The sequence below is a fragment of the Cucurbita pepo genome, chromosome 10 (assembly GCF_057944985.1).
Source record: "Cucurbita pepo subsp. pepo isolate OVF chromosome 10, ASM5794498v1, whole genome shotgun sequence".
Taxonomy (NCBI): domain Eukaryota; kingdom Viridiplantae; phylum Streptophyta; class Magnoliopsida; order Cucurbitales; family Cucurbitaceae; genus Cucurbita; species Cucurbita pepo.
Genome location: NC_141807.1, coordinates 3,083,673 through 3,106,217, shown reverse-complemented (window position 1 = coordinate 3,106,217; position 22,545 = coordinate 3,083,673). Strand labels below are relative to the sequence as shown.

General features: G+C 35.5%; 4 protein-coding genes across 10 annotated transcripts; 3 read left to right on the top strand and 1 right to left on the bottom strand.

Moving 5' to 3' along the window:
* The first annotated feature begins 1,501 nt into the window (after positions 1 to 1,501).
* On the top strand, positions 1,502 to 5,262 carry LOC111803891 (MADS-box protein SVP). The gene is made up of 10 exons (XM_023688500.2): positions 1,502 to 1,660; positions 1,764 to 1,914; positions 2,017 to 2,251; positions 2,807 to 2,885; positions 3,555 to 3,619; positions 4,274 to 4,373; positions 4,449 to 4,490; positions 4,625 to 4,663; positions 4,751 to 4,908; positions 5,007 to 5,262. The coding sequence occupies exons 3-10, from the start codon at positions 2,070 to 2,072 to the stop codon at positions 5,023 to 5,025; spliced, it is 684 nt and encodes a 227-aa protein (XP_023544268.1). The 5' UTR covers positions 1,502 to 1,660; positions 1,764 to 1,914; positions 2,017 to 2,069; the 3' UTR covers positions 5,026 to 5,262.
* Positions 5,263 to 7,755: 2,493 nt separating this feature from the next.
* Positions 7,756 to 12,154, top strand: LOC111803890 (O-fucosyltransferase 39). Its single transcript, XM_023688499.2, has 10 exons — positions 7,756 to 8,062; positions 8,653 to 8,715; positions 8,823 to 8,904; positions 9,032 to 9,102; positions 9,185 to 9,273; positions 9,377 to 9,580; positions 10,129 to 10,396; positions 10,894 to 11,121; positions 11,239 to 11,436; positions 11,576 to 12,154. The coding sequence occupies exons 1-10, from the start codon at positions 7,940 to 7,942 to the stop codon at positions 11,783 to 11,785; spliced, it is 1,536 nt and encodes a 511-aa protein (XP_023544267.2). The 5' UTR covers positions 7,756 to 7,939; the 3' UTR covers positions 11,786 to 12,154.
* Positions 12,155 to 12,188: 34 nt separating this feature from the next.
* On the bottom strand, positions 12,189 to 16,849 carry LOC111803889 (basic helix loop helix (bHLH) DNA-binding superfamily protein). Its single transcript, XM_023688498.2, has 2 exons — positions 16,672 to 16,849; positions 12,189 to 15,626 (listed from the first exon to the last, which is right to left on the bottom strand). Exons 1-2 carry the CDS (start codon positions 16,676 to 16,678, stop codon positions 12,484 to 12,486), a joined length of 3,150 nt encoding a protein of 1,049 aa, XP_023544266.2. The 5' UTR covers positions 16,679 to 16,849; the 3' UTR covers positions 12,189 to 12,483.
* Positions 16,850 to 18,945: 2,096 nt separating this feature from the next.
* On the top strand, positions 18,946 to 22,538 carry LOC111803923 (uncharacterized). 7 transcript variants are annotated; one of them, XR_015422563.1, is made up of 4 exons: positions 18,947 to 20,094; positions 20,763 to 20,911; positions 21,073 to 21,169; positions 21,350 to 21,615. XR_015422563.1 is itself a non-coding variant. In XM_087127305.1 (3 exons), the coding sequence occupies exons 1-2, from the start codon at positions 19,641 to 19,643 to the stop codon at positions 21,150 to 21,152; spliced, it is 534 nt and encodes a 177-aa protein (XP_086983431.1). In that variant the 5' UTR covers positions 18,946 to 19,640; the 3' UTR covers positions 21,153 to 21,169; positions 21,350 to 21,615. The 7 variants fall into 7 exon arrangements, 2 of the variants coding, with proteins under 2 accessions (XP_086983431.1, XP_023544309.2); XM_087127305.1 differs by lacking the exon at positions 20,763 to 20,911 and having other exon boundaries at positions 18,946 to 20,094; XR_015422564.1 differs by lacking the exon at positions 21,073 to 21,169.
* The last annotated feature ends 7 nt before the right edge of the window (positions 22,539 to 22,545 follow it).

The window sequence follows — 22,545 nt, the reverse complement described above, 5'->3', positions numbered from 1 at the left end:
TCGTATTTATTTTTTATTTTTTATTTTTTAAATTTAATTTGTAGACAGTAATTTACGGGTGAGCTTTCCTTTTTTTTTTTTTTTTTTGTTATTTATAATTAAAATTTAAAAATTAAAAAAGACACGAACCAATTCAAATGCTTATTTAAGAACCTTAAAACCTATAAATAAACCAATAAAATTTTTAGTTCAACAAAGTTTCGTCTAAATTACCCACTTATTGAATTTACTTTTTTTCCACTTGGATTTAATTTTTTTTTTTTTTTTTGTTTGTGACTTGGTTACTAATAGTATAGTTTCTTTATTAGGTTGGCTGTCTTTTTTTTTTCTTTTTCTCAAATGGTCCCATACTTTAATCATCATTAATTATTATTATTTATTACCCTTTTTTATTATACTAGAGTTACGTATAATTTCTATTAATCTAAAAAGAGAAAAATTAATGAATTGAAAAAGGTTCTTAATTTTCCGTTTTCAAGCCAGAGACGACAAGATTGATGTTAATACCCACAAATTTCCATAAATAAAAAATTACAAATTAAAAAAATATACATTATTATTATAGTCTGGCCAATTAAAATGCTTTTAAAGAACCTTAAATCTATAAATAGACAAATAAAATATTTTAGAATTGGCATGTTTAATTCACCCATCTTAGACTACTAACATTTTAATCACATAAGTTTTAATTATCGTCATTACTTATACGTTTTTATGTTTGAATTTAATTTTTTTTTTTAACTTAAATGACACTAGTAAATGTATTTAATTGAATGGACTTGTTTCACATTTGGATTTGATTTTTGTGTGTTGTTTGGTTATTAATAGTATAGTTGTTTTATTAGGTTGGCCGTTTTTTTCTTTCTTTCTTTCTGTCACATACTTTAATCATCGTTAATTATTATTGTTTATTACCTTTTTATATTATATTAATATATTTTCTATTAATAGAAAAAATAATGGATTGGAAAAGGTTCTTAATTTACCTCAGAATGTTAAAGCCCACAAATTTCCATAATAAGTCTAATTAATTCCAAAGACAATACTTGTTTACAAATATAACAAATAAAAAAAAATTAACAATCACCAATAAATCTATAACCATGATTAAATTTCTTGCTTATTTAGTATTAAATCTATCACTAATTTATTGTTTCATACATATATCATATCATTCATACATTTTTATATTAATTAATAATTTACACTTTCTAGTTTAAGGTGCACAAAACCTTAAAAACTTTCCATACTTCCAAAATCAATCCTTTATTTTAAATGTTGTGGCATGAATAGGAAGAAAATCAACAAATTTATAATAAATTAAAATAAAACATTTATTTTATATACAGAGAATGAATCATATTTTAAAATTCAGAGAATAAAGTGGAAAAAAAAAATTAAAGTGGAAGGAGTATGCATCTGAAAAAAAAGAAAAAAAAAAAAGTTAATTGGGGCAGAATTATTTGCACGGCCTAACAAAAGAAGAAACAAAAAAAAGAAAGAAAAATGGCATTTAATTGGAATGGGTATTTCACAACCTCATCCTCAACCCTTTACGGCAAAGTTTATAGCAGCTGGAATTTTGCAGAAGTGGAGCTTTTCACTTCCTTACACGCCTCATTGGTGGCTTTCCATATTTCTGAAAAACTAACCCTAACCGGTAAGTTTACGCTTTAAATTCCTCATTCACTTTAGTTTCATTTCCAAACATTTTTCACTCATTTTGATCCTGCGCAGATTTTATTTTTCCCTTTTTATTTCAGCTCATTCTTCTTTTCGATCTGTGACTACGACTCTTTCTTCCTTGTTCTTGTCGATCTTCCATCTCTGCAACTGCGATTGTTAAAACTCCCTGTTCTTCATCCCTCTTCTATTAATTTCCAATTCTGGCTCGAATCCTTCTTTTGTTCACAGGTTAGTTCGGCTCTTTTTACTGTTTGTTTTCACGAAACTAGAAGTTTTTCTAAGCGGAACTGTTTTATGTGAACTCTTCTTATTTTCTCTTCCTCTTCTCAGTGTTTCCATATCAGAAGCAAGGCTAGATTTAGAGATTGAGTAGCGAGGTTGAAATGGCGAAAGAGAGAATCCAGATCAGGAAGATCGATAACGCTACGGCGAGACAAGTCACCTTCTCCAAGCGCCGGAGGGGACTGTTTAAGAAAGCAAAAGAGCTATCCGTTCTATGCGATGCCGATGTCGCCCTCATTGTCTTCTCTGCTACCGGAAAGCTGTTTGAGTTCTCCAGCTCAAGGTTTTTCTCTTCTTCTCACTCACTCCTCTTTTTTTGGTAGAAACCAAAACTTTAATCGGTCTATCACGATTTCTGAGTTCTTCTGCGTTTTCTGAAACTTCTTTAATTCCATTTACAAAGGACACTTTGTTACTAAAAATGGCGAGAACCATGACAGAAATAAAAAACAAACTGCAGAAAACATGTGTATTTTGCTTACAACGATCTTACGGAAAACGATACGAACATAAGAGAAAACAATCACTAATTCGATAATGGATATAAGAGGAAATTTTTTGAAAAGTAGCGCCTTATAAAATTTGTCATATGCCTCGAGCTTCGCCCTTTCATCAGAAACGAGGTTTATGGTAGCAGCGATGGCTGAAATTTTGGGTCACTCAATTAAAACTTACTGCAGTTATTGTATCGAGGTTATGCTTAACTTTAGCTGTTTATGTTTGTCCATATATTTATTTACATATACATCAGAGTAACAGACATGTGATCATTATCATTAATTTCTTATTGTTTAGTCATCTGCTTCACTGACTGCTATCTGCATTTGACTTTCTGAAGCATGAAGGGAATCATAGAAAGACATAATTTGCACTCTAAGAACCTTCAGAAATTGGAACAACCATCCCTTGAACTACAGGTTTGGCGTTTCTTTCCAGATATTTCCTTTAGAAAATGGTCATTTTTTTTTTTCTTTTTTCCAACGGGTTTCAAAGGATAAAAATAATATTATTATGGAAGCCGAAAAACATCGATCATAATTTGTCATTTTTTTAATATGAGAAACTGCTTAATCTTGTCATTTTAAACCTGAAGCGACTTATTTGTTTTAAGAATACAAATTATTATGGAAACTTATTAAAGAAAAAAACCCTCCCTTAAAAAAACAGTTATTTTTACACTGATTTTTATTCTAAAAAATAGAAATCCATTTTAAAAGTAGTTTCTGAACAATCACCGTAGAAAACCACTTTTCTCATCCTGAAGTCTACTTTATATCCTGTTAAAACAGTAGCTCCAGATTTTGCAGTGAAATGGCATTTACTTGATGTCTTAATAATTTTTTTTAAGAACTCAACTAATTTTGATATATTTTATTATATTTCATTCTGTCTTTAAATTTGAAATTACGTTCGAATCTCTAAAATATATTTTGAAGATTCCAGAAAGCGTATGCTCAGAAGAAGGGTAAGAGGCTTATGTTTTGCTATATTAGTATATTGAGGATGACTTGGATTCTTTAAAACTCGGTAGTGGTTCCCATTCATTAGTTTGCTGAAACATTGCTTACTGCTGTCAATGATTTCAGCTGGTTGAAAACAGCAATTACACCCGACTAAACAAGGAAATTGCTGAGAAAACTCAGCAGCTGAGGTATTTACACGAGAAGTTTTGTTTTTGTTTAATTTTTAAAATTTTTTTGATTGGCGATGGCTTGAACTTTTGACTTTACGAGGGGTATTTGTTTGAGTTGGATTCTGCGGTCTTTAAACCACAAAAATATATGGTTTTTTAATCACATTTATAGTGTAATTAATCCTTCAATTTGTTACGTTTTTTTTTTCTCTAAAAATATTTAAAGGCTGGGGACTTCCTTTATGGTTGGATGAGGCTATCTTTACGGGTGTTGCTTAATTAATTAATAAGTTGGATTTGGATAGTTCGGTCGTAAATTTGCAAAAATTTTCCATACTCGATTTTGTTGTTAGATTCGAGTATTTTCGTGATTAGGTTCGAGTCTTCTCATAATTAACCTTGGCTGTGTTTTTATGATTATGATTGGACATTTCTTTTGTCCACCATGTTCGATGGTTAGGTATGAGTATTTTCTTGATTATATTTAGTCATGTTTTTTATATGATTTTTAGTGTGAGAAGGTATTCACTATAACACAAGTTCAAGGATTTAAATGGATGAAATTAAAATCAACTCCCACCTGAAATCTCATCACATCTTAGGAAATTCAGATTATAATGGTTTCTTCAGGCTAATTTCTCTCACACACAGTTAAATTTGTTGACAATTTAGGCAGATGAGGGGAGAAGAGCTCCAAACATTGAATATAGAGGAACTGCAGCAGCTAGAGAAGTCACTGGAGTGTGGATTGAGCCGTGTGATGGAGAAAAAGGTATTTTCCATTTCACTGTCCATAAGAAAATCCCCTTTTCTTCTCCTCATATACAGTTTCGTTTTGATGTCCTAGGGCGAACGAATCATGACAGAAATATCTGATCTTCAAAGAAAGGTTAAGTACAGTTTCGTACTGCAAATCAAAATGCATTAATTTCTAGTATATTACTCGGAATATGAATGAATGTGCTATTTAATTACAATTATCAAACGAGGTGAAGGTAAATTCAAACTTTTATGTGCATGCAGTCGGCTGAGTTGATGGAAGAGAATAGGCGACTGAAACAAGTAAGAAGAATAACCCTTTCCGCAGCACTTTAATATAAAATGTGTCCTTTAAATCCCTATGTAACTTATAGTCGCGGTGGTTTGCAGGCGCAAAAAATGAATTGCGTGAGGAACCTTGGCGTTGAGCCGGAGAATTTGGTCGTGGAAGATGGCCAGTCGTCGAACTCCGTCACTGAAGCTTGTGTCTCCAACTCCAATGGCCCGCCTCAAGATCTGGATAGCTCAGACACATCTCTGAAACTAGGGTAACCTCACTGCTTGAAAGTTTATTGCATCTATTTTCTAGTAATGTTCATTTAGACTGGTCAAGTTTTATATGATCGAGTGGACCCAATGGTTGCAGGCTGCCGTATTCCGGGTGACAGCGACGGTAATGGCGATGGAGCAGGAAGATGAACAGGTACTGCAGCTAGCGAAAGGTAGTGTGTAAAAATAATAATACCCAATTTTTTGGGTTAGTTGAGTAATTGGAATCAAACTCTAACCCTGATTGTCTAATTCATGTGCCTCTATTGAAATCTGAAAACAGGTTTGTTTTTTTAAGAATTCAATGCACCGTTTTAACGAATCAAACTAGAATTCGAGTGGGCTTGATGAAACCTTGGCGTATGCTATCAGTCGTACATTTCCTGCGTTTAGCTGGAGACATATTGCCCTTGTTTTGTTAAACAAGCTTTGAGTCATAATTTTGGTTTAAACAAACATCGGTTGTTTATGCTTTTGAATTGGCTTGGTGGGATACTGCTACTGTGTCCAAAATTGATGCCTTATTTAGATAAACGTTAAGACAATAAGAAGATTTAGGCATGTTATGTTTAAAGAAGGTGCATGTAATTATTAATTTTAAATTTTTTTAAGGCGGTTTTTAGTTTTGTTTTTATTTGTACATAATCTCCTTGTAAAAATTTAGTGCTAACTTATTGTCTACGGCTCCATTGCGTGTGCTCGGAGTAGAAGTTTTGTATGAATGTATCGTCATGCTATTAAGTATTTTGATTTAAGTTCTTTTCTTTTTAAGAGGTGGAATAGAATAACCCGGTTGAAGCGTAATGATCATACGTCTGTAATGCATTGTATGTCCCATAATAGGTCCCATTCTTCTACCCTTGATGACTATTCATAGCTATTACCTGGACACCAAAGAAGAGTTCGACCCAATACTATAGTTTGAATCAGTAAAGATATTAGTAATCAATTAATATTTAGAGAATATATTAGTTAGAATATATCTTAGATTCAGTTAATATTTTTCTCTTTATATTTGATTTGTAGTATATTTTATTTTATTTTTAAGATTTAGTTATTTTATATTTTTGTTGTTGGTAGGAATGAGTTAGTATCTTGTATCCTATTTAAAGTTTATGAACATTAATGAGAATAAACTTATCCAATTCTATTTTCTCATTCTAAATCTTATATTGTTTAGTTGAGTAATAATATTTTTATATTTATTCACACTTTTGGGTGGTAGGTATTGTGTCACTCCATATACTTATTTTTTACTCGGGTGTCATAATAATATGTCAAGTCAAGTTACTCGCTTGCAATCTATTATTATTATTAAATTTAAATTTTGAAGTAATAAACTTAATCTAAACTTAACTTAATGTAAATATAAAATCCCTACACGGTAACTAATTATAAGTGGAATATCATCATCAAATATTTGGTTTAAAGCTATTCACCTCTTTGTTATAATTGATGATTATAAAGGGAAATCCCTCTATTTCTGTAATTACTTAATTGAGCCTTCGTAATCGGGGCCTCATCAATTCATTGAGTTCTTAAATGACTTTGCATATGCACTAATAATTATTTCTTGGATGCTCCACAGCGTTACTGTAGCAGCACGCAACCCATATCCAGATCCACTCGGAAACTTATAATTTCTTGGATGCCTCACAACTTTACCGTAGATTCACGCAGCGAGGAATTGTCAGTATTATCCTAATATGTAATTCTCTCTCTTTTTTCCTTAACAAGTTAATTAAACTATATAATAATTTATCTTCTGAGCTTCACCTTGCTTTTAAATGCTCTTTCAACACACGTGTCGCCTGATATTTTTATTTTCATTATTATAAAATTTAACTACAAATTCAAAATATCTCTATATATTCGTGGGTTATAAAATTAAATTAACTTATCATATTTAATGCGTATGAATATAAAATAAAAAACAAATAAATAAGTTAATTCCAAATAGCATCCGTCCCTATAAACATTAGGATGGGACAGGAAACATAATGTCCCACTTCCTCACATTCACGATAATTATGACATAACTTGAGCTTATGATTTTTTTTTTTTTAATTCTCTTATATATTTTCTACCAACAAAATCTTAAAAGCTATAAAAATAGTTTTTGAACTTTTTTCTTTAATTATATTTAAGAATTTAAATGTTTTTTAAGTAAGAAATTTAGAAAACTAAAAAGGAAATAAATGATTCATTCTTAGTGTTTGAGTATAGTTTTCATGACTTATTTAGATTCTCTGACAAATTTATAGTCTCTTACTTATACCTATCAATTATATTCTTGTTGATTAGCGTTCAGATTTTTCCTAACAAGCGGAACCGACAAGCAAAATTGAGCATATAATTCATTTGTGTAGCTGTAAGATCTAATACTATAGCTCATCCTAAGAGTAGACTGGCCATACACTGTTTACGAGTATCCATCTTAATTCAAGATCTCATTAAAGTTGGTTGATGGAGAAAGGTACACACGGGGATACGATTTTCATCTTAATTGTGGATATCTATCGAAAGTTCGTAGAAGGAGAGAAGTACAGAATGGGTGTGGAACTGTGTGAATAATTGCAGTCATCCGTCGAGAGCTGAGTGTCGGTGCTCTAGTAGGTAGCGATTAATGAATCCAATAAAGTGGACCATCCAAGCAGAGGGAGCAACGGGTCACATCTGTAATGGAAAACAAGCCTTCGTCCTTTTCTAGTTAAAACTTGAACACAGAGGCTAAAGTTATTTTCGCCGCGTGATACTCTCTTTACTTTTAATCGCCATACCCACCTTTTATCTGCTTGGGCCCTCTCTGAAAGCGACACCCTTTCTCTTCCATCGATTCGTTTGCGAGCTGTACAGATGTCCATGTGTGTGAATCAGACGCCTTTTACTCTCTTATAACCCACACCCACTGCAATAAACCTCTCATCTCCTTCATTACAATCCATTTCTGCTTCTGGGTTTTGGGGTTTCGCATTCTATAGGCAGAACCCATCTCCGAGATCCTTGCGTTTTCGAGGTTTGTTCTTTGTTATGGGACTCGGTTATCAGTCGAGCAGAGCTGGAGCTCTGGTTGGTGGTTTCATGCTGCTTTTCTCCGTGTTTCTACCGGGTTTGTTTAGCCATTTGGGTCATGCTTCGCCTTCCACGTTCTCGGTATTTCTTTCCCACTTTTGGTCTTCCTCCTTGAAGCTTTTGAACTTTTGATCTTCTTTGTATTGTTCTGTGAAATTATTTAGGAAATGTGGATGTTTTGATTTTGTTGAAGGGTTGCCGTAAAGAGAAACCTTTATCGTAGTGGAGAAATGGAAATTTTTTCCCTCTTATAGTTAATGCTTTCGTTTACTCCTTTTTCCCGTCCAATTTTTTTGGAAATGTGAAGACATAATTACGTTCCCCTCTTCATTTATAGTATGTCGGTATGGTATTTGATTAAGCTTGCTGGTGACAGAAAAGAAAACTTATAATGTTTGGTTCATAATTAGTTTAGCCTTAGGGGAATGGTACTCCGCAGGGCCATTATAAGTTAACTCTGGTTAAATCTAAACTGATCGGCAGGCCTTTGAACGTATAGGAATGGTTATTTCTTCATCTCTATCTGTTCAACTTTTTTTAAAATCATAACGTTTTTTCCCCAGTGGAAGTATTATTTGTTAAAGTTTGACTTGTGGGTGTATTATGCACCATTATTAGGCCTTTCACGAGTTATTAAGATAATAATTGATGATTTAATTGGACTCTTGTAGGAATGGAACACTCCAAAGCCCAGGCATTCGCGCCTGCTGAAGAGTGCTTTACAACGCCAAAGTGTGGGTTTGTTGATTGATCATATAATTCGAAGTTGTTTTTTTGAATCTCCAACTACATTATCTTATGAATGAGAATCTAATAGAGTTAAATCCTATTTCTATGACAGCCAAAACCAGATCAGTCTGATTTATGGGCTCCTTTAACTGATGAAGGGTGGAGGCCTTGTGTTGATTCTTCAAAAGATTCCTGTAAGTTTTGAACCATGGACTTGTAGGTTTCAGAAACTCCCCGTGATGATTTGTACTTAAACATATCACTTACTGAATTTCTGATGTTTTTTATACCTGGTTTGTGCCATTGATCCATGTCTTGCAGCACTACCAAGGGAGTCTGAAGGATATATTCAAGTGTTTCTTGATGGAGGGCTGAACCAGCAAAGAATGGGAGTATGTGTTGGTTTAAACTTTTGTCGGCACATTTTTGTTGATAAGGCAGTCTTCAATTTTAAAATACTTGGTCCACATGCAGATATGTGATGCAGTTGCTGTAGCAAAATTTCTAAATGCAACCCTTGTGATTCCCCACCTTGAAATTAATCCGGTCTGGAAAGACTCAAGGTACTAACAAAATTTTCTCTGCGGGGTATTGTTCTATTCTAGTATATTTGAAAAGTGATCACGAGATTTTTTACCTTATCCTTTACTTTTTTGGAATCTGCAGTTCTTTCGTCGATATATTTGATGTGGATCACTTTATTAATGTGTTGAAAGATGACATTTCTATAGTGAAAGAGCTGCCAGCTGAATTTTCTTGGAGTACTAGGGAATATTATGCTACAGCCATTCGGGCTACGAGAGTCAAAACAGCTCCTGTTCATGCCTCGGCCAAATGGTATCTGGACAATGTCTTACCTGTATTGCAGAGGTTGGTATTGAAGCCTATCCATCTTGACCTTTTAGGACTGAAAATGAAGTGGCTTGGTTTCATATCTGCATATTCAGTTTCTCACTTCATTTATATAAATATAAAAGATGAAGCATTTACACACAACTGAGAAATGAAATTAGGAACATTCAATGTGAGATCTCACATCGGTTGGAGAGGGGAACAAAGCATTCCTTATAAGAGTGTGGAAACCTCTTCCCAATAGACGCGTTTTAAAACCTTGAGGGGAAGCCTAAAAGGGATAGCCCAAAGAGGACAATATCTGCTAGCGGTGGGCTTGAACCGTTACAAATGGTATCAGAGGCAGGCACCGGGCAGTGTGCCAACGAGGACACTGGCCCCCAAGGGGGTGGATTGTGATTACGTAACATGGTATACCTCATGCTTGGATTTGTGGATGTCTGAAAATTTTGAACGAAAGATTCAAAATCTTTCTAATGTTTGTATGTGCTATGAAACTTTCTGATTATTCTCTGAAACCTGTTCCTATCCTGGTTTTACATTCCTTTTCTATATTAATGATTCAGCTACGGTATCGCTGCCATTGCACCCTTCTCACACCGTCTCGCTTTTGAGCACTTGCCTGATGAGATACAAAGGTTGCGGTGTAAGGTCAACTTTCAAGCATTAACTTTTGTTCCTCATATCCGAGCACTAGGAGATGCTCTCATCAGCCGGCTGCGGTATCCTTCGAATAGGAAGGATTCAAAGGAGGCCAACTACCTAAGTTTGACCACTGATGCAAATGTACAAGGTCCAATGAAGTTTGTTGTCCTACACCTTCGATTCGACAAGGTACAGCCACCCTTCCTTTCTAGGTGCCAGATTTAAGTGAAGTTCGCTTTGTGCCTCTTAACAATTCAAGTTGTCCAGTGTTACTATCTATTGGACATTGCCTTTCTACGTTATCTTGCTGATATTATAGATAATTAATTATAGTAATCCCTTGCATTCCAACAATAGAAGGCCTCATTGCTCAGATTTTATTTCGTTAATTATTGGGACTGACATTTTTGTTCATGAGCTACCACCATACTCTGCTCAAGTAAGCAACTGGTCGAATTAAGAAGTCCTCTTTACAACTGCAGCGTATTTAAGGTCTTTACTTAGCTGTTCATACTAAGTTCTAAGTTCTAAGAACAGGAATACTGGCCCATACGACCGGCCATTATGAAATCAAATTGAATGACTGAAAATTTGGATTGGTTGATCATATATTCTTCATTCTTTTTTTTTGCACAAATGTCGTATGAAGTTTCGCAGCTGCTGATTTCTTTATGTTCAACATGAAGGACATGGCAGCTCATTCAGCCTGCGATTTCGGCGGGGGAAAAGCTGAAAAACTTGCTTTGGCCAAATATCGTCAAGTGCTCTGGCAGGGAAGGGTCCTTAACTCTCAGTTCACAGATGAAGAGTTGCGGAGTCAGGGGCGTTGCCCTTTGACACCTGAAGAGATCGGTTTGCTGCTGGCTGCTTTGGGTTTTGACAACAATACCCGTCTTTATTTGGCCTCCCACAAGGTAGTTCCTTCTCTATATACGAATAAACCAACCAAGCTTGCTTGAAGTCTTTGGTTTGAAAGTGAAACTATTACCATTTCTTGGAAGTTGGAACCCTAAAGTGCATGGTTCTTTCAGGTATATGGTGGGGTGGCTAGGATTTCAACTTTGCGGAGTCTTTTCCCATTAATGGAAGACAAGAAGAGTCTCACTTCTGGAAATGAACTTGCCCAAATCAAAGGAAAGGCTTCTTTGCTAGCTGCGGTTGATTACTACGTAAGCATGCACAGTGACATTTTCATCTCGGCTTCTCCTGGAAATATGCATAATGCAATAGTAAGTAAACTTCTTGCTGATTCTTAGTCTGTCCAATCTTGCTAAGCAAACCTGTGTTTTTTGTACCAACACTTCCTGCAAGTGATTTATTTATTAATAAGATGATCATTCTTGTACTCTTTCTTGATATATTTTACAGGTGGGACATCGCACTTACGAGAACTTGAAGACCATAAGACCAAACATGGCATTGTTGGGACAGCTTTTCATGAATAAAAGCATCATTTGGTCAGATTTTCAGCAGGCCACTGTAGAAGGCCACTTAAACAGACAAGGACAAATAAGGTTGAGAAAGCCAAAGCAGTCAATATACACATATCCTGCTCCTGATTGTGTTTGCCACGCTTGAAATGGTGTTCTTATTGGGTACCACTTTCTGTCACTAAAACAGACCACTCTTAATGATTCTGCAACTATTGTTCGTCGGTAGTAATCTGTTGAATAAAGAAAAATTAGATTTTCCGATCAGTCGGCCTGCATCATTTGATGTTACGAAAATCCAGTGCGAGGAAGAATTTTCATAGTTTGTAAAGATATGGAGGTCTACTGGGAAGGCTCATGTCTTCTGGGGCCGATTCAGATTAATGCAGTATGTAGTGTGCTAATGTCTTCGGATTATTGACAGATTATCTTAATGTAAAGAATTGTTTGTAAAAATACATCACTTTTTGGTGCTGTTTGTTTGATTAATTTCAAAAGCTGGAAAAGAGTTCTTGAACTTTTCTGCAAAATGGGGAAGAGAGACACAAAAGAACAACGAATCAATGGTCCACTAATAAGCAAATAATGGAACATCCAAGATGAGTATTACAATGGAAGAGAAATTTAAAATAAATATGAACATTGGCTCTGAAGTAAATGAAGTTGAGCCTGTTCTAATCAGTTCGTCGTCCAAAACGAGACGAATCTCAAACTACGTTAAAAGAAAAAGAAAAGGGTTGGTACTAATACAGATGAATTGTACAGAACAAAAGAATTTTGAAAAAAAAAAAAAGGGGTTTATACTGTGCGACTCACGGAGTTGTGGCAACTGGTTGCAGTCTTCAGCTAACTGTTGAGCTCTCTAAAGGGCGATCTTGTATCAGACGAGACTTCAAATCTTTTCATTGAAGGAGAATTCACATTCTCTTTCAGCTCAGCCCTTTGACATTCATTGCCAAAAGAGAGCATTACCTTCTCCAGAAGGCCCATCAATTCTCTGTCTGAATTAGAAAACTCGCTGATATGATTGCCTATGCCTCCAATAATACCCATCAAGTCTTCCTTTTCTGAAGACAACTTCATCACATCGTCTACCAAATTACTCTTCTCACTCTTGAGCTCATCGATTAAGACATCTGAATATTTTAGCTTTGTCTTCAATTGATCCGTTAGTCTCTTCATTTCAGACTCTTTTTCTTCCAAACTTGCTTCAATCTTCATTGCCTTCTCTTCTGCATGACCCAATGATACTGCCTTGAGCTCCAGCTTCTGCTGTATTAGGCGAATATTATCCTCAAGTTCCGAAATCATCAGTTTCTTCTCTTCAGTTTCTAGAATAGCCAAAAACTCGGCGGCATTAATCTTCTCCCAAGCCTGATGGACGAAATTAATTTCTGCTTGCTTCTCTTCAAGCTCTGATGAAAAAGACATTAAAGTGCTGTTAAATTTTTGTTCCAGTGAATGTATTAGCTGCATGAGTTGTTCGATTCTTTTGTTTTTCTTTTCTACCATCTGAATGAGTTTCTCCTTCTCACGCTCAAACATGCTCTCGGCACCAATATGTGATAGCAAAACTACTTCAAGTTCTCGTCTCAGTGAATCTTGCTCCAGACACTCAACTTCGTTTTGGAGTTGTTCTAACTTCTCATCCTTCCCTCTTATAGTTTGAAGAAAGCTATCTCTCATCGTCTGAAAGGAAGTTTCAGACTCCAATTCTATTATTTCAAGCCCTTGCTCCAGTAGCGTAACCTGTTGCTCCAGACTTTCAATCCTCTTGTCTTTCTCATTTAACTTCTCCATAAGGCTATCTTTCTCTTGCTTAGTGTTATCCCCAATATGGGCTTCTGCAAGCAGTGAGGCTTCCAACTCTCTACGTATGCTATTGTTTTCATCGAGGTCAAGTTGTAACTGTTCAGCAATAGATTTCCACATATGCATTTCAAAATCCATTTGATTTCCTTCACAGATTTTATCTTCCAGTTCAGCATCTGCTTCTTCCAAGGCATAACATGCTTCTTGAAGTCTCTCCATTGCATCATATTCTATTTGTGTCACTTGTTCTTCCAATAGAAGATAATCCCTGGATGATTCTTCAATTATTTCCATAGACTGATCAAGCTCTCTCAGCTTTAATTTGTACTGCTCTTCAATCATCTCCATTGACTTCACTCGAATATGGGTAGGTTCTTTTTCAGCAAGTTCAGCATTCGTCTCGCCCAAATCATTGCAAACTTCAAGTTCTTCTGCTGCATCATGTTTCATTTGCAAACATTTCTCCTCTAACTGAAGCTGATACTTGGTTGATTCCTCAAGCATTTCTTTGTAAACGTCAAGTTTTTCTGCTGCATCATGTTTCATTTGCAAACATTGCTCCTCTAAGTAAAGCTGACACTTGGTTGATTCCTCGAGCATTTCCTTGTAGCTATCTATTTCTTTCTGCATTAGTTGAAGCTGCTCCTCATAAAGATCCACGGATTCCACTTTTTTACGCAAAGACGCCACCTTTTTATATTCTGCTTCAATATCTTTGTGGGCCTTTGCCAAAGCCGCATTCTGCACCTCCACCTGTTTCATCAATAAAGATATTTTCTCTTCTCTATCTTTGTCATGCATATAAACTTCAGCCATTTCTTTTGCCAGCTTAACTTGAGCCTCCGATATTCCCTGATTTAATACTAGTAACATGGCAGATAACTCCTCATTTTGCAACTTCAACTGCAATGCTGAAGAATGATGACTTTCCAACATTGCCTCAAGATCCTTCATTTTCGCTTCTCTTCTGCATAGCTCAGATTTGCAATCATTCAAGTTAATTAACACTTCTTCCACTTGGGACGCCCATTCAACTTCTTTAGCCCTTAGAGTTGCAGTGCATTCGCCATGGGCAGTTTCCAAGCTTTGCATCTTCTTTTGCAGTTCTCTGAAAGAAGGTGAACCCCCTGCAGCTTGAATTTGTTCCTCCTGGAGTTCTTTGATGGCTGTTCGCAACCCCTGATTTTCTTCCTCCAGCTTTCGTGTTTGGTATTCTCGTTCCTTCATAAATGAATCTTTTGTTCCCAACGAACTTCTTAAAGTAGCAATTTCTTTATCCCTCTGAGCAGTCATTTCATCCAACTGCATTTTTACATGTTCACACTCATCAAGAACATTACCAAAGCGTGTCTCAAAATCAGTAACTTGAATCTGTAAATACTTTCGTCGACTCTCTTCATGGGCGAGGGTTTGGTTGCAGAGTTCTAACTTGTTATTAAGATCTTTTGAGATTAGCATCTGAGAATCCAACCTTGTCTGCAGTGAAGAGGTCCCATCAAGCAGGGTCCCTTTCTCCAGCTCCCACTTTTTTTTGTTCCCCTTCAATTGTTTCCGGACCTTCTCAAGTGCCTCTTCCAGATGCTTAAATTGCTCTGTTTTCCATTTCAACTGATCTTTAAGCTTTGTAATTTTATTATTTAAATCAATTAGTATATCGTCTCTTTCGCCCTGCTCCATGTGTGCCAGCCCCTCTTCAGCTTCTGCATACTTTCTTTGCCAAAACGATAGATTCTCTTTGAGGCCATGAATCTCTTCTCTGAATTCAGACATCTTCTGCTCTTGATGCATGCATTTCTCATTCGAGTCATCCAAAGCCGATAGTAGACTCCTCTTTTCTTCCTCCAATTTTTCAAACTTCTCATTGGCATCAGCTCGAAGCTTATCATTGGCAGAACCAAGATGCTTGATTGCTGACTCTCTTTCAGCTAGACGTCGTTCAAGTTCCTCCAAACGTTTCTTCTCCATAGATAATTCTTCAGCCTTTTCATTGATCTCTTCAGCTTGCTTCTCAATTTTCAAATTCGCCTCCTGCAACTTAGCGAGCTGCTCGCTATTAACTCTTTTCAAGTTCTCAGACAAGTCTTCCTTCATCTTGCAATCTGCCCTAAGCTTCTCAATATCAGCTTTTGCTTCATCTAGTTCTTCAAGAATTCCATCCATATTCCTCAATTCTAAATCTGAAATTTGTGACGGATGAAGAATAGAAAAGCGTAAAATAGTTAAAAAAAAAGTCTTATCAATAAAAAATCAAAACAAATATACCAAGTTATAATAAAATCTCAGACAGAGCATTCGCATTCGCATTCACTGGAAACATTGGAATTCCTTGAGGAACTTCAGAGATTATTACAACAATCCGAGGGAATCCCAAAAAGAAAAGGCTAGTGGCCTGTGGATGTTATTCTGCATCTTCTAGGACTAATTAATTACCAGATTCGGATAAAGCGAAAAGGAAAGAAAAAATTCCGATTGTTGCTTTGATGTTTTCTTACACATTCAGTTTTGTTCATGTTGTTGTTATTATTTTATAAATTTTTCCATGATCATTTTCTCCGTATCCAAGCGAGAGCGGCATTCCAAAAAGAACAAAGAAAATTCTGATACCAATACTTGTAGATCAAAAGTTTTAACAGGCAATGTCAATTGAAAAGATATCTCTGGGGTTCTAAAATATCAAGACCCAACGTAATTTTGGGAAAATGGAAAGACCTACATATATGACAAGGCTAAACTCAACCTAGATCTGTTCTAAGCGCAATAACATTCAAATCGTTATTACTTAACAACTCCCTTGAATTAATTCCAAACAACTGGGGCATTAAAAAATCTTTCCTGGAAATTAATGAATTGCGAACGCAAACATTGATAGCTTAATCCGAAAATATCAGACCGGAAATCCTGTTCCTCATGACCAATGACAAGATAACGCAACAACCTCAAATCCAAATGAATTAAGATCAAATCTTAATTTTTCCCGGTAGAACAGAAAATCATTCAAAAGGAAAATCAACCCCAATCTACTTTTAACAATGACGAACCCCTAAAGATCTGGTAAACGAAGAACATCAGATGAAAACATATAAATCAATAATTTCAAAAGCCATTTTCATGTTTAACTGCACAAAAATCGAAGAACCTAAAAACCGCAATAGTCCAATATTTCCATAAACGCTTAACATTTCAAATTCTCAGAAGCCAGGCAAAAAACGAAGCAGACCGTACCAGGCATCAAAATAAAATATCTGGCGCTTGATTTAGATTCAGCGCAAGAACCGTTGGAATTTCAGGTTATTGTGAAAGAACAGGAAGAAGTAGGTCAGAAACGATGAACAGAAGAGAGAGAAATAAGAAAGGGAGAAAGTGGTTTCTCCAGGTAGCCGTTAAAAGGACCTTTCCGGATTTAAAATAAAATGTGTTGGCGGAGATGGACGGCGAAGTCCCGATCCATATTGAAGCGAACGAAACGCTGTCGTTATGGATCAAATGGGACTTAACCGTTACAAGGGTGTTCCATTGGGCCGAAAAAACTGCCCATCAGCCCAATTCTAATTATTGCGATTTGCCAATCCAACTTTCATTTTGGGCCTACGGCCCATTAGATAATATTACATCCACTTTCCCTCGCTACGATTTTACAAAAATAACCAAATTCCATAATGATTTTAATTTGGTAAAACTCTAAAAGAAAATACTCATAGTAAAAAAATAAAAAAATAAAAAAGAAATTTAAATTCAAGGGTATATTTGGCACTTTCAAACATTCCAAACTAATTCAAGGGTTTACTATTTTCATTGTTTCCAAATCCAAAATTTCCCAATTTAATATTAAAAGCCTTGCTAATATACGTCACCTATTTTTATATATTTCCATAATAGCCAATGTATATTCTTGGAAGTCTTTTCTTGACAAATTTTTAAGGGATCAAATCCCTAATTTCCAAACAAATTTTTTTGTATATTAGTCATGTTCTAATGAATAATCCATTTTTTTTAAACAAATCTAAAACAATTTCCTACAGAAAATATAATATCGTTTTTAATTTGTTATACTTAACACAAAATTAAGTATATTACGTATAAATAAATATTTAAATATAAAAATGGAGTGCGCCCGGAATTGGGACGGAGTTGGGGTCGAGGATGAAAATGCAATACTCATTTAGCTAATGACAAAAATATTTACCTACTCCCTCCCCATTTTCAATTTAAACGGGATTCTTTATAGATAAGGTCTAATATTTTATTATTTTTTAAGAAAAAAATCAAATAAGATCTATTTCTTATAGGAAAAAGGAATCTTAATTGAATCGTTAAGCATGAGAATGTTGAAATGGATTGTATTTTCAATCACTCGTTATTGACATTATTAGGTCACATGGCAATGAAAGAAACAATAATAGCAAATATCAAACTGGCTTCCAATTTGATTGCTTAGGGGAAAAGAGTGTATTAAAGTTACCCAAAAGAATCAAATGAGGGGTATTGTAGTAATCTTATGATAGAAGAAAAAGGCCATTCTGATTTGAAAGAAACCAAACCAAAAATTTTAAATATCTTTTCCTCAACCCATTATGGGATCTTGTAGCAGGGAAGTGAACCCAAACTGGACCGGTTGAGAAGTACTCGCGTTCTTTCATTCTAATCTCTACTAAGTTTCATTCAAGTTATGTCTTGGTCATGGACTGATCAACTTGGTTCGAATCCATAAAAATTCTCCCTAAAAATTCGTTATTGCTTATGAATGACCAACTCAATTATTACAGTGAAATACATCTTCCATTTTTTAAAATCTGTCTTCTAATTCAAAATCGTGGGGTAACCAACGTGTAAGCTTCAATTATAAGCTTCCAGGATTAGATGAAGACAAAAGAAAGGAACAGCTTTGACAAAATATGTTAGTGGATTAATGTATATAATTATTATCCTAATGTGTGGAAACAAGTTTTGGACTTCTGGTTGAATATAACTCAATTCTTTTCGAAAATAAAAACACTATCCCTAATGGAGAGTTCGGCAAATAATTATGAACCTTCATTCCCCTTTTATCTAAGGCATCAATTCTTTGAAAATAAAGGATTTAAAAAAATGTTCGAAACTCATTTAAATAATTATTAAATATTTTTAAATGCTGTACATAAAATTTAAAAGATTTAAAACATGGTTATAATTTAAATATCAAACCATAATATATTTAAACAATTTGTTTTAGACCTATTATTAAAAAGAGAAAAAAAAAAAAAAGGTAGAAATTCGAGAGAGAAAGTCACTAAAGATTCACCGTACACGTTGCAGTAATTGAAACATCCGTTGCAAAGAGTGCGTTGATTTGTTAACCCCACGTCATGATATTTGGACGATTCTGCTATAATAATGTATTTCCATGATAAATCAAATTAAATGCCTAATTCCTATTTTAATATTATAATTAATTAAATTAACAATTAGTGATTGATTGAGTTAGAAGCGGAGTGGAGCAATATAATTGACTTAAGGAATCAAAGATAACTATGTTGAATAAAATATAAGAGACTTTGTAAAATTTCATTGTAAATTGGGCATTTAGTTGTGGGTGGAAATGCTATAATTTGAGGGGAAACAATCTGGTTCTTCGATTTCTCCGCCCTGAGAGATTTCAGAAATCCCAAATTCTTGTTTCGAGGTTTGAAGTCGGTGTTCAGCGGATTTCCCCCATTTTGTTTTGAGTGGCGATCTAGCGAATGACGGGCGATCTTGGTTCTCTTATCCGATCAATCTTTTGAACTCGATTTATTTTTTTGTTGTCGTTGTGGCTCGCATTTTTAGAGCAACAACTGATATATTCGTAGAGGAGTGGGATAAGATTCTTGATTGTGTCTGGGCCTGAAAGTGACTTCTGAGCTTTTGCAAATAGCTTGAGTGAACTTTGTTTGGATGCTTTCTGGGTTCCGAGTAATTGGAGAAGAAATTTTGGAGAACTTTCATATTGATCGTTTGAGATCTAGATAGGAGTTTTCGTAGTTTTTTCTTTTTACTTTTATTTATTTATTTATTTATTTATTTTCATTTTCCATATGGAGGTTACTGATCAAACAGGCCCCATCAGCCACTCCTTTCCATTTTGAGATTCTACCTGTAAATTCTATGGGGAAAACCTCTTAGTTTCCTTATTAAATTTTCCCCCAAAAGTTTTTCACTCGTCTGGAGCAGAACCGATGGCCGTGTCTTTCAGCCGTTTTTCATTGTGGTTTTGGAAGGGGAAGGAGAAAGAGTCTGTCGCAAATGGGGCGCCTTCAAATTCTCCCTCCGAGGTTGGTACTGGTCTGAGAGAACCGGAGAGTCTCAAGTTGAAGAGGGTGGACTTGGGTTCATCTTCAAAGAAGGTCAAGAACCAGAAATGGCGAAGTAAGAAAGAAACAACGAGGATTGACTGGGAATACGATTTTCTGATTGTACCACCTGGCGGTGATGACATGCAAATGCCTGACTCTGCTGATGAGGCCGATTGGTCTATTGGTTGGTTGGAGCCCCACGGTCCTGGCTTTCAGAGTGATGATAGTTTTGCCGTTCTGGTCCCTTCCTATAGCAATCGTTGCAAAGAGGTGGTGGAGGGTTCAAACGTCGAGCTTTTGGCTGCCATAAAAAACCTTCAACATGAATTCTCACCTGGTAAGGCCTTCTGTTTGTGGTGTGCATTATACTGTTATTTGACCCAATGCCTTGTGTCTGCCATTAGTTTATGAATTTTCCTACATGATCTTTATATGAACATTCTTTGTGATCTTTATATGATTACTGTTGCAGCTGGGATATAAAGTATTGAATGGTTGTTAAGAGACACCATTCCTAAAATTTGGGAACACATTGATTGGGCATGTTTTGGAGCTGTTTTCAGTAATGTTGTTTGTTTTGTGTTTCAAGACAAAACTGACTTGTAAAGGTCAAGGTTGTGATTTCAAATGAACAACAACTTTAATTGGTTTAAAAGAGGCTACATGGTAGAACAGATACAAGAACAAATGAGTTAGAAACAACTTTTAATAACAGTCACTTGCACTTGTTTTTCTTGAATCCTTGTATAAAAAAACAGAATGCTTCTCAAAAGAGCTACCAAACAATTCATATATGTTACCAATTGTTGTGTTTTCTCCATAGTCCTGCGCCTGCTGGAATCAAGAGGCGGTGGATGAATAGCCGCAAGCCTGCAATAAGTCATTGAATCTTTTCTCTGTAGGAAAAAAACAAGTTTTTTTTGTTATATATTGTAGTGGACTGGTCTCTATCTCATCTCTTGTGTGCATATCATAAGTTACTGCTCCAAATTTCATGATTTGAAGGAAGCAACATCAGACAACATTTTGGACCAGCATCAGATTTTAGATTAAAATGAAAAATCATGGACCTAAGGAAACATATGGTGGTGGCAGCTGGTCCGCGTAGGGCGATAGATTTACACCCAAATTTCTCCTCTTTGATGTGCTGTTTGGTAACATTTTTTTTTTCTTCTTCAGGAAGTTTCTATTGAAGTAGTAGTTTATGTTCTGTTAATCGTCTGTTCATATGTTATGGAATGAACTCGACATTCGTTTCTGGGTGCGTGTGTTTCTGAACCATGCTTCGTTCTGGACTTTGTTTTAATGATCCAAGGAATGAGGTTTTTAAGTTGCAGAAAAATGAGTGGCGTTACAATTCCTTACAACTATAGAGTCGGGAGTCCTCAGATGTAATAGCTTGATGATGACCAGTATGTTCCCAAGCTGATAAAGCTGAATCCTTTATCATCAAAATCCTTTTTCTTATTTCAATCTCCTAAATTAAGTAATAATGAAAGGGAAAGGGCAAAAGAGAGAAGCTTTTTTTAAATGTTCTTGGAGCTGATGAATACCTTCAACATCAAAGTTTGAATGTATCTTATCTTTTGCAGAGAGCAAGAAGTATATGGAACTATGGCTTTCTTCTTCCCTGCAAATCTCGGAAACTTGACGTGCTTTCGGCGACGATGATGAAGGGCAGGTTCTCTGATTACCGCAAAGTTCATCGTCATCTTGAGCTGAAGTTTACAAATTAGACGAACTCAAGTCTTGTTTTGTGCATATCGTGTAAACTTGGTAAGATCTTTCTTTCCTATTTTGCATACATAATTTGATTGACAATCTGGAAATGGATGGAATGGAGATTTTCTTTTCTTTTCGTCTTCCCTTTTTGGATACATTATAAGATAAACAATCCATATTCGAACTTCTACCATTTCAGTTCTTCGTGTTTCCTATAAATATTTATAAATGCAACATTATCCTTTTGTAACTCTCTGATTTATTTCTTAGTGGCTTGTTCATCCTCACCTTCCAGCTCCTTGTACTTTATAATTCAAATACAAAATAAAAAATTTGCATCGCCGATTGAAAATTAGAGGAACTCACGACTTTGATCTGATTGTTTTTCACCTAACCAACGAAAACGCTGGATCCATCGATGCAATCCTTTCATCTCAGCGTTACATTCGCCTCATCTTCAAGGCATTGCAAGTCTGCAAACACGTGGGGGAGGTTTTCAAAATTGACCGTGTATTTCGATTGGAAAAAGATTCAATCACGGAGATTACTCGTTCTGGAAATGCTACCTGGAACTAATTTGGATTCGTCTGTCCAGTAATGTAATGAGGAGGAGTGAAGATTCTGGCGAGTCTCGCCGACTCTTCCACCAGTTGAGAAATTTGTTTGTCGTGCTGTTTCGGACTCACAATCCAGTCAAATCAACGAAAGCACCAAAACCTGACAGAGATCTTCTCCGTGATTAACCGAAATTTAGATGTGAATGAGAAGAACAAAAAGGAGCGAATAGAATTACCAAATTTCTAGCTCCGATGGTGCAGAAGCGATTAACGACAATGATAAGGACGAGGTCGGTTTCACGTCACCGGACAAAACGAAAGGCTCTCGACTCACCGGAAGACGAGAGTCAGGGAGGGAGAGGACATTGGTGACGTTGAGACGACGCCTAATTGGGAGCTGTTTTTGTTTTTGTTTTTGTTTTTTCGATTCACTCAATAGATAATTTTCTTACAAAAACAAAATACGTCATTGTCTCTATCAATATCCAATCTTATTATTCTATTTACGC

Coding starts and splice junctions, on each gene's coding strand:
- LOC111803923 (XM_087127305.1), top strand. CDS start 19,641: ATGGCCGTGTCTTTCAGCCGTTTTTCATTGTGGTTTTGGAAGGGGAAG. Junction 20,095..21,072: donor TCAACATGAATTCTCACCTG/GTAAGGCCTTCT, acceptor TAATGATCCAAG/GAATGAGGTTTTTAAGTTGC.
- LOC111803890 (XM_023688499.2), top strand. CDS start 7,940: ATGGGACTCGGTTATCAGTCGAGCAGAGCTGGAGCTCTGGTTGGTGGT. Junction 8,905..9,031: donor TGATTCTTCAAAAGATTCCT/GTAAGTTTTGAA, acceptor CATGTCTTGCAG/CACTACCAAGGGAGTCTGAA. Junction 9,274..9,376: donor CCGGTCTGGAAAGACTCAAG/GTACTAACAAAA, acceptor TGGAATCTGCAG/TTCTTTCGTCGATATATTTG.
- LOC111803891 (XM_023688500.2), top strand. CDS start 2,070: ATGGCGAAAGAGAGAATCCAGATCAGGAAGATCGATAACGCTACGGCG. Junction 3,620..4,273: donor GAGAAAACTCAGCAGCTGAG/GTATTTACACGA, acceptor TTGACAATTTAG/GCAGATGAGGGGAGAAGAGC. Junction 4,664..4,750: donor AGAATAGGCGACTGAAACAA/GTAAGAAGAATA, acceptor GGTGGTTTGCAG/GCGCAAAAAATGAATTGCGT.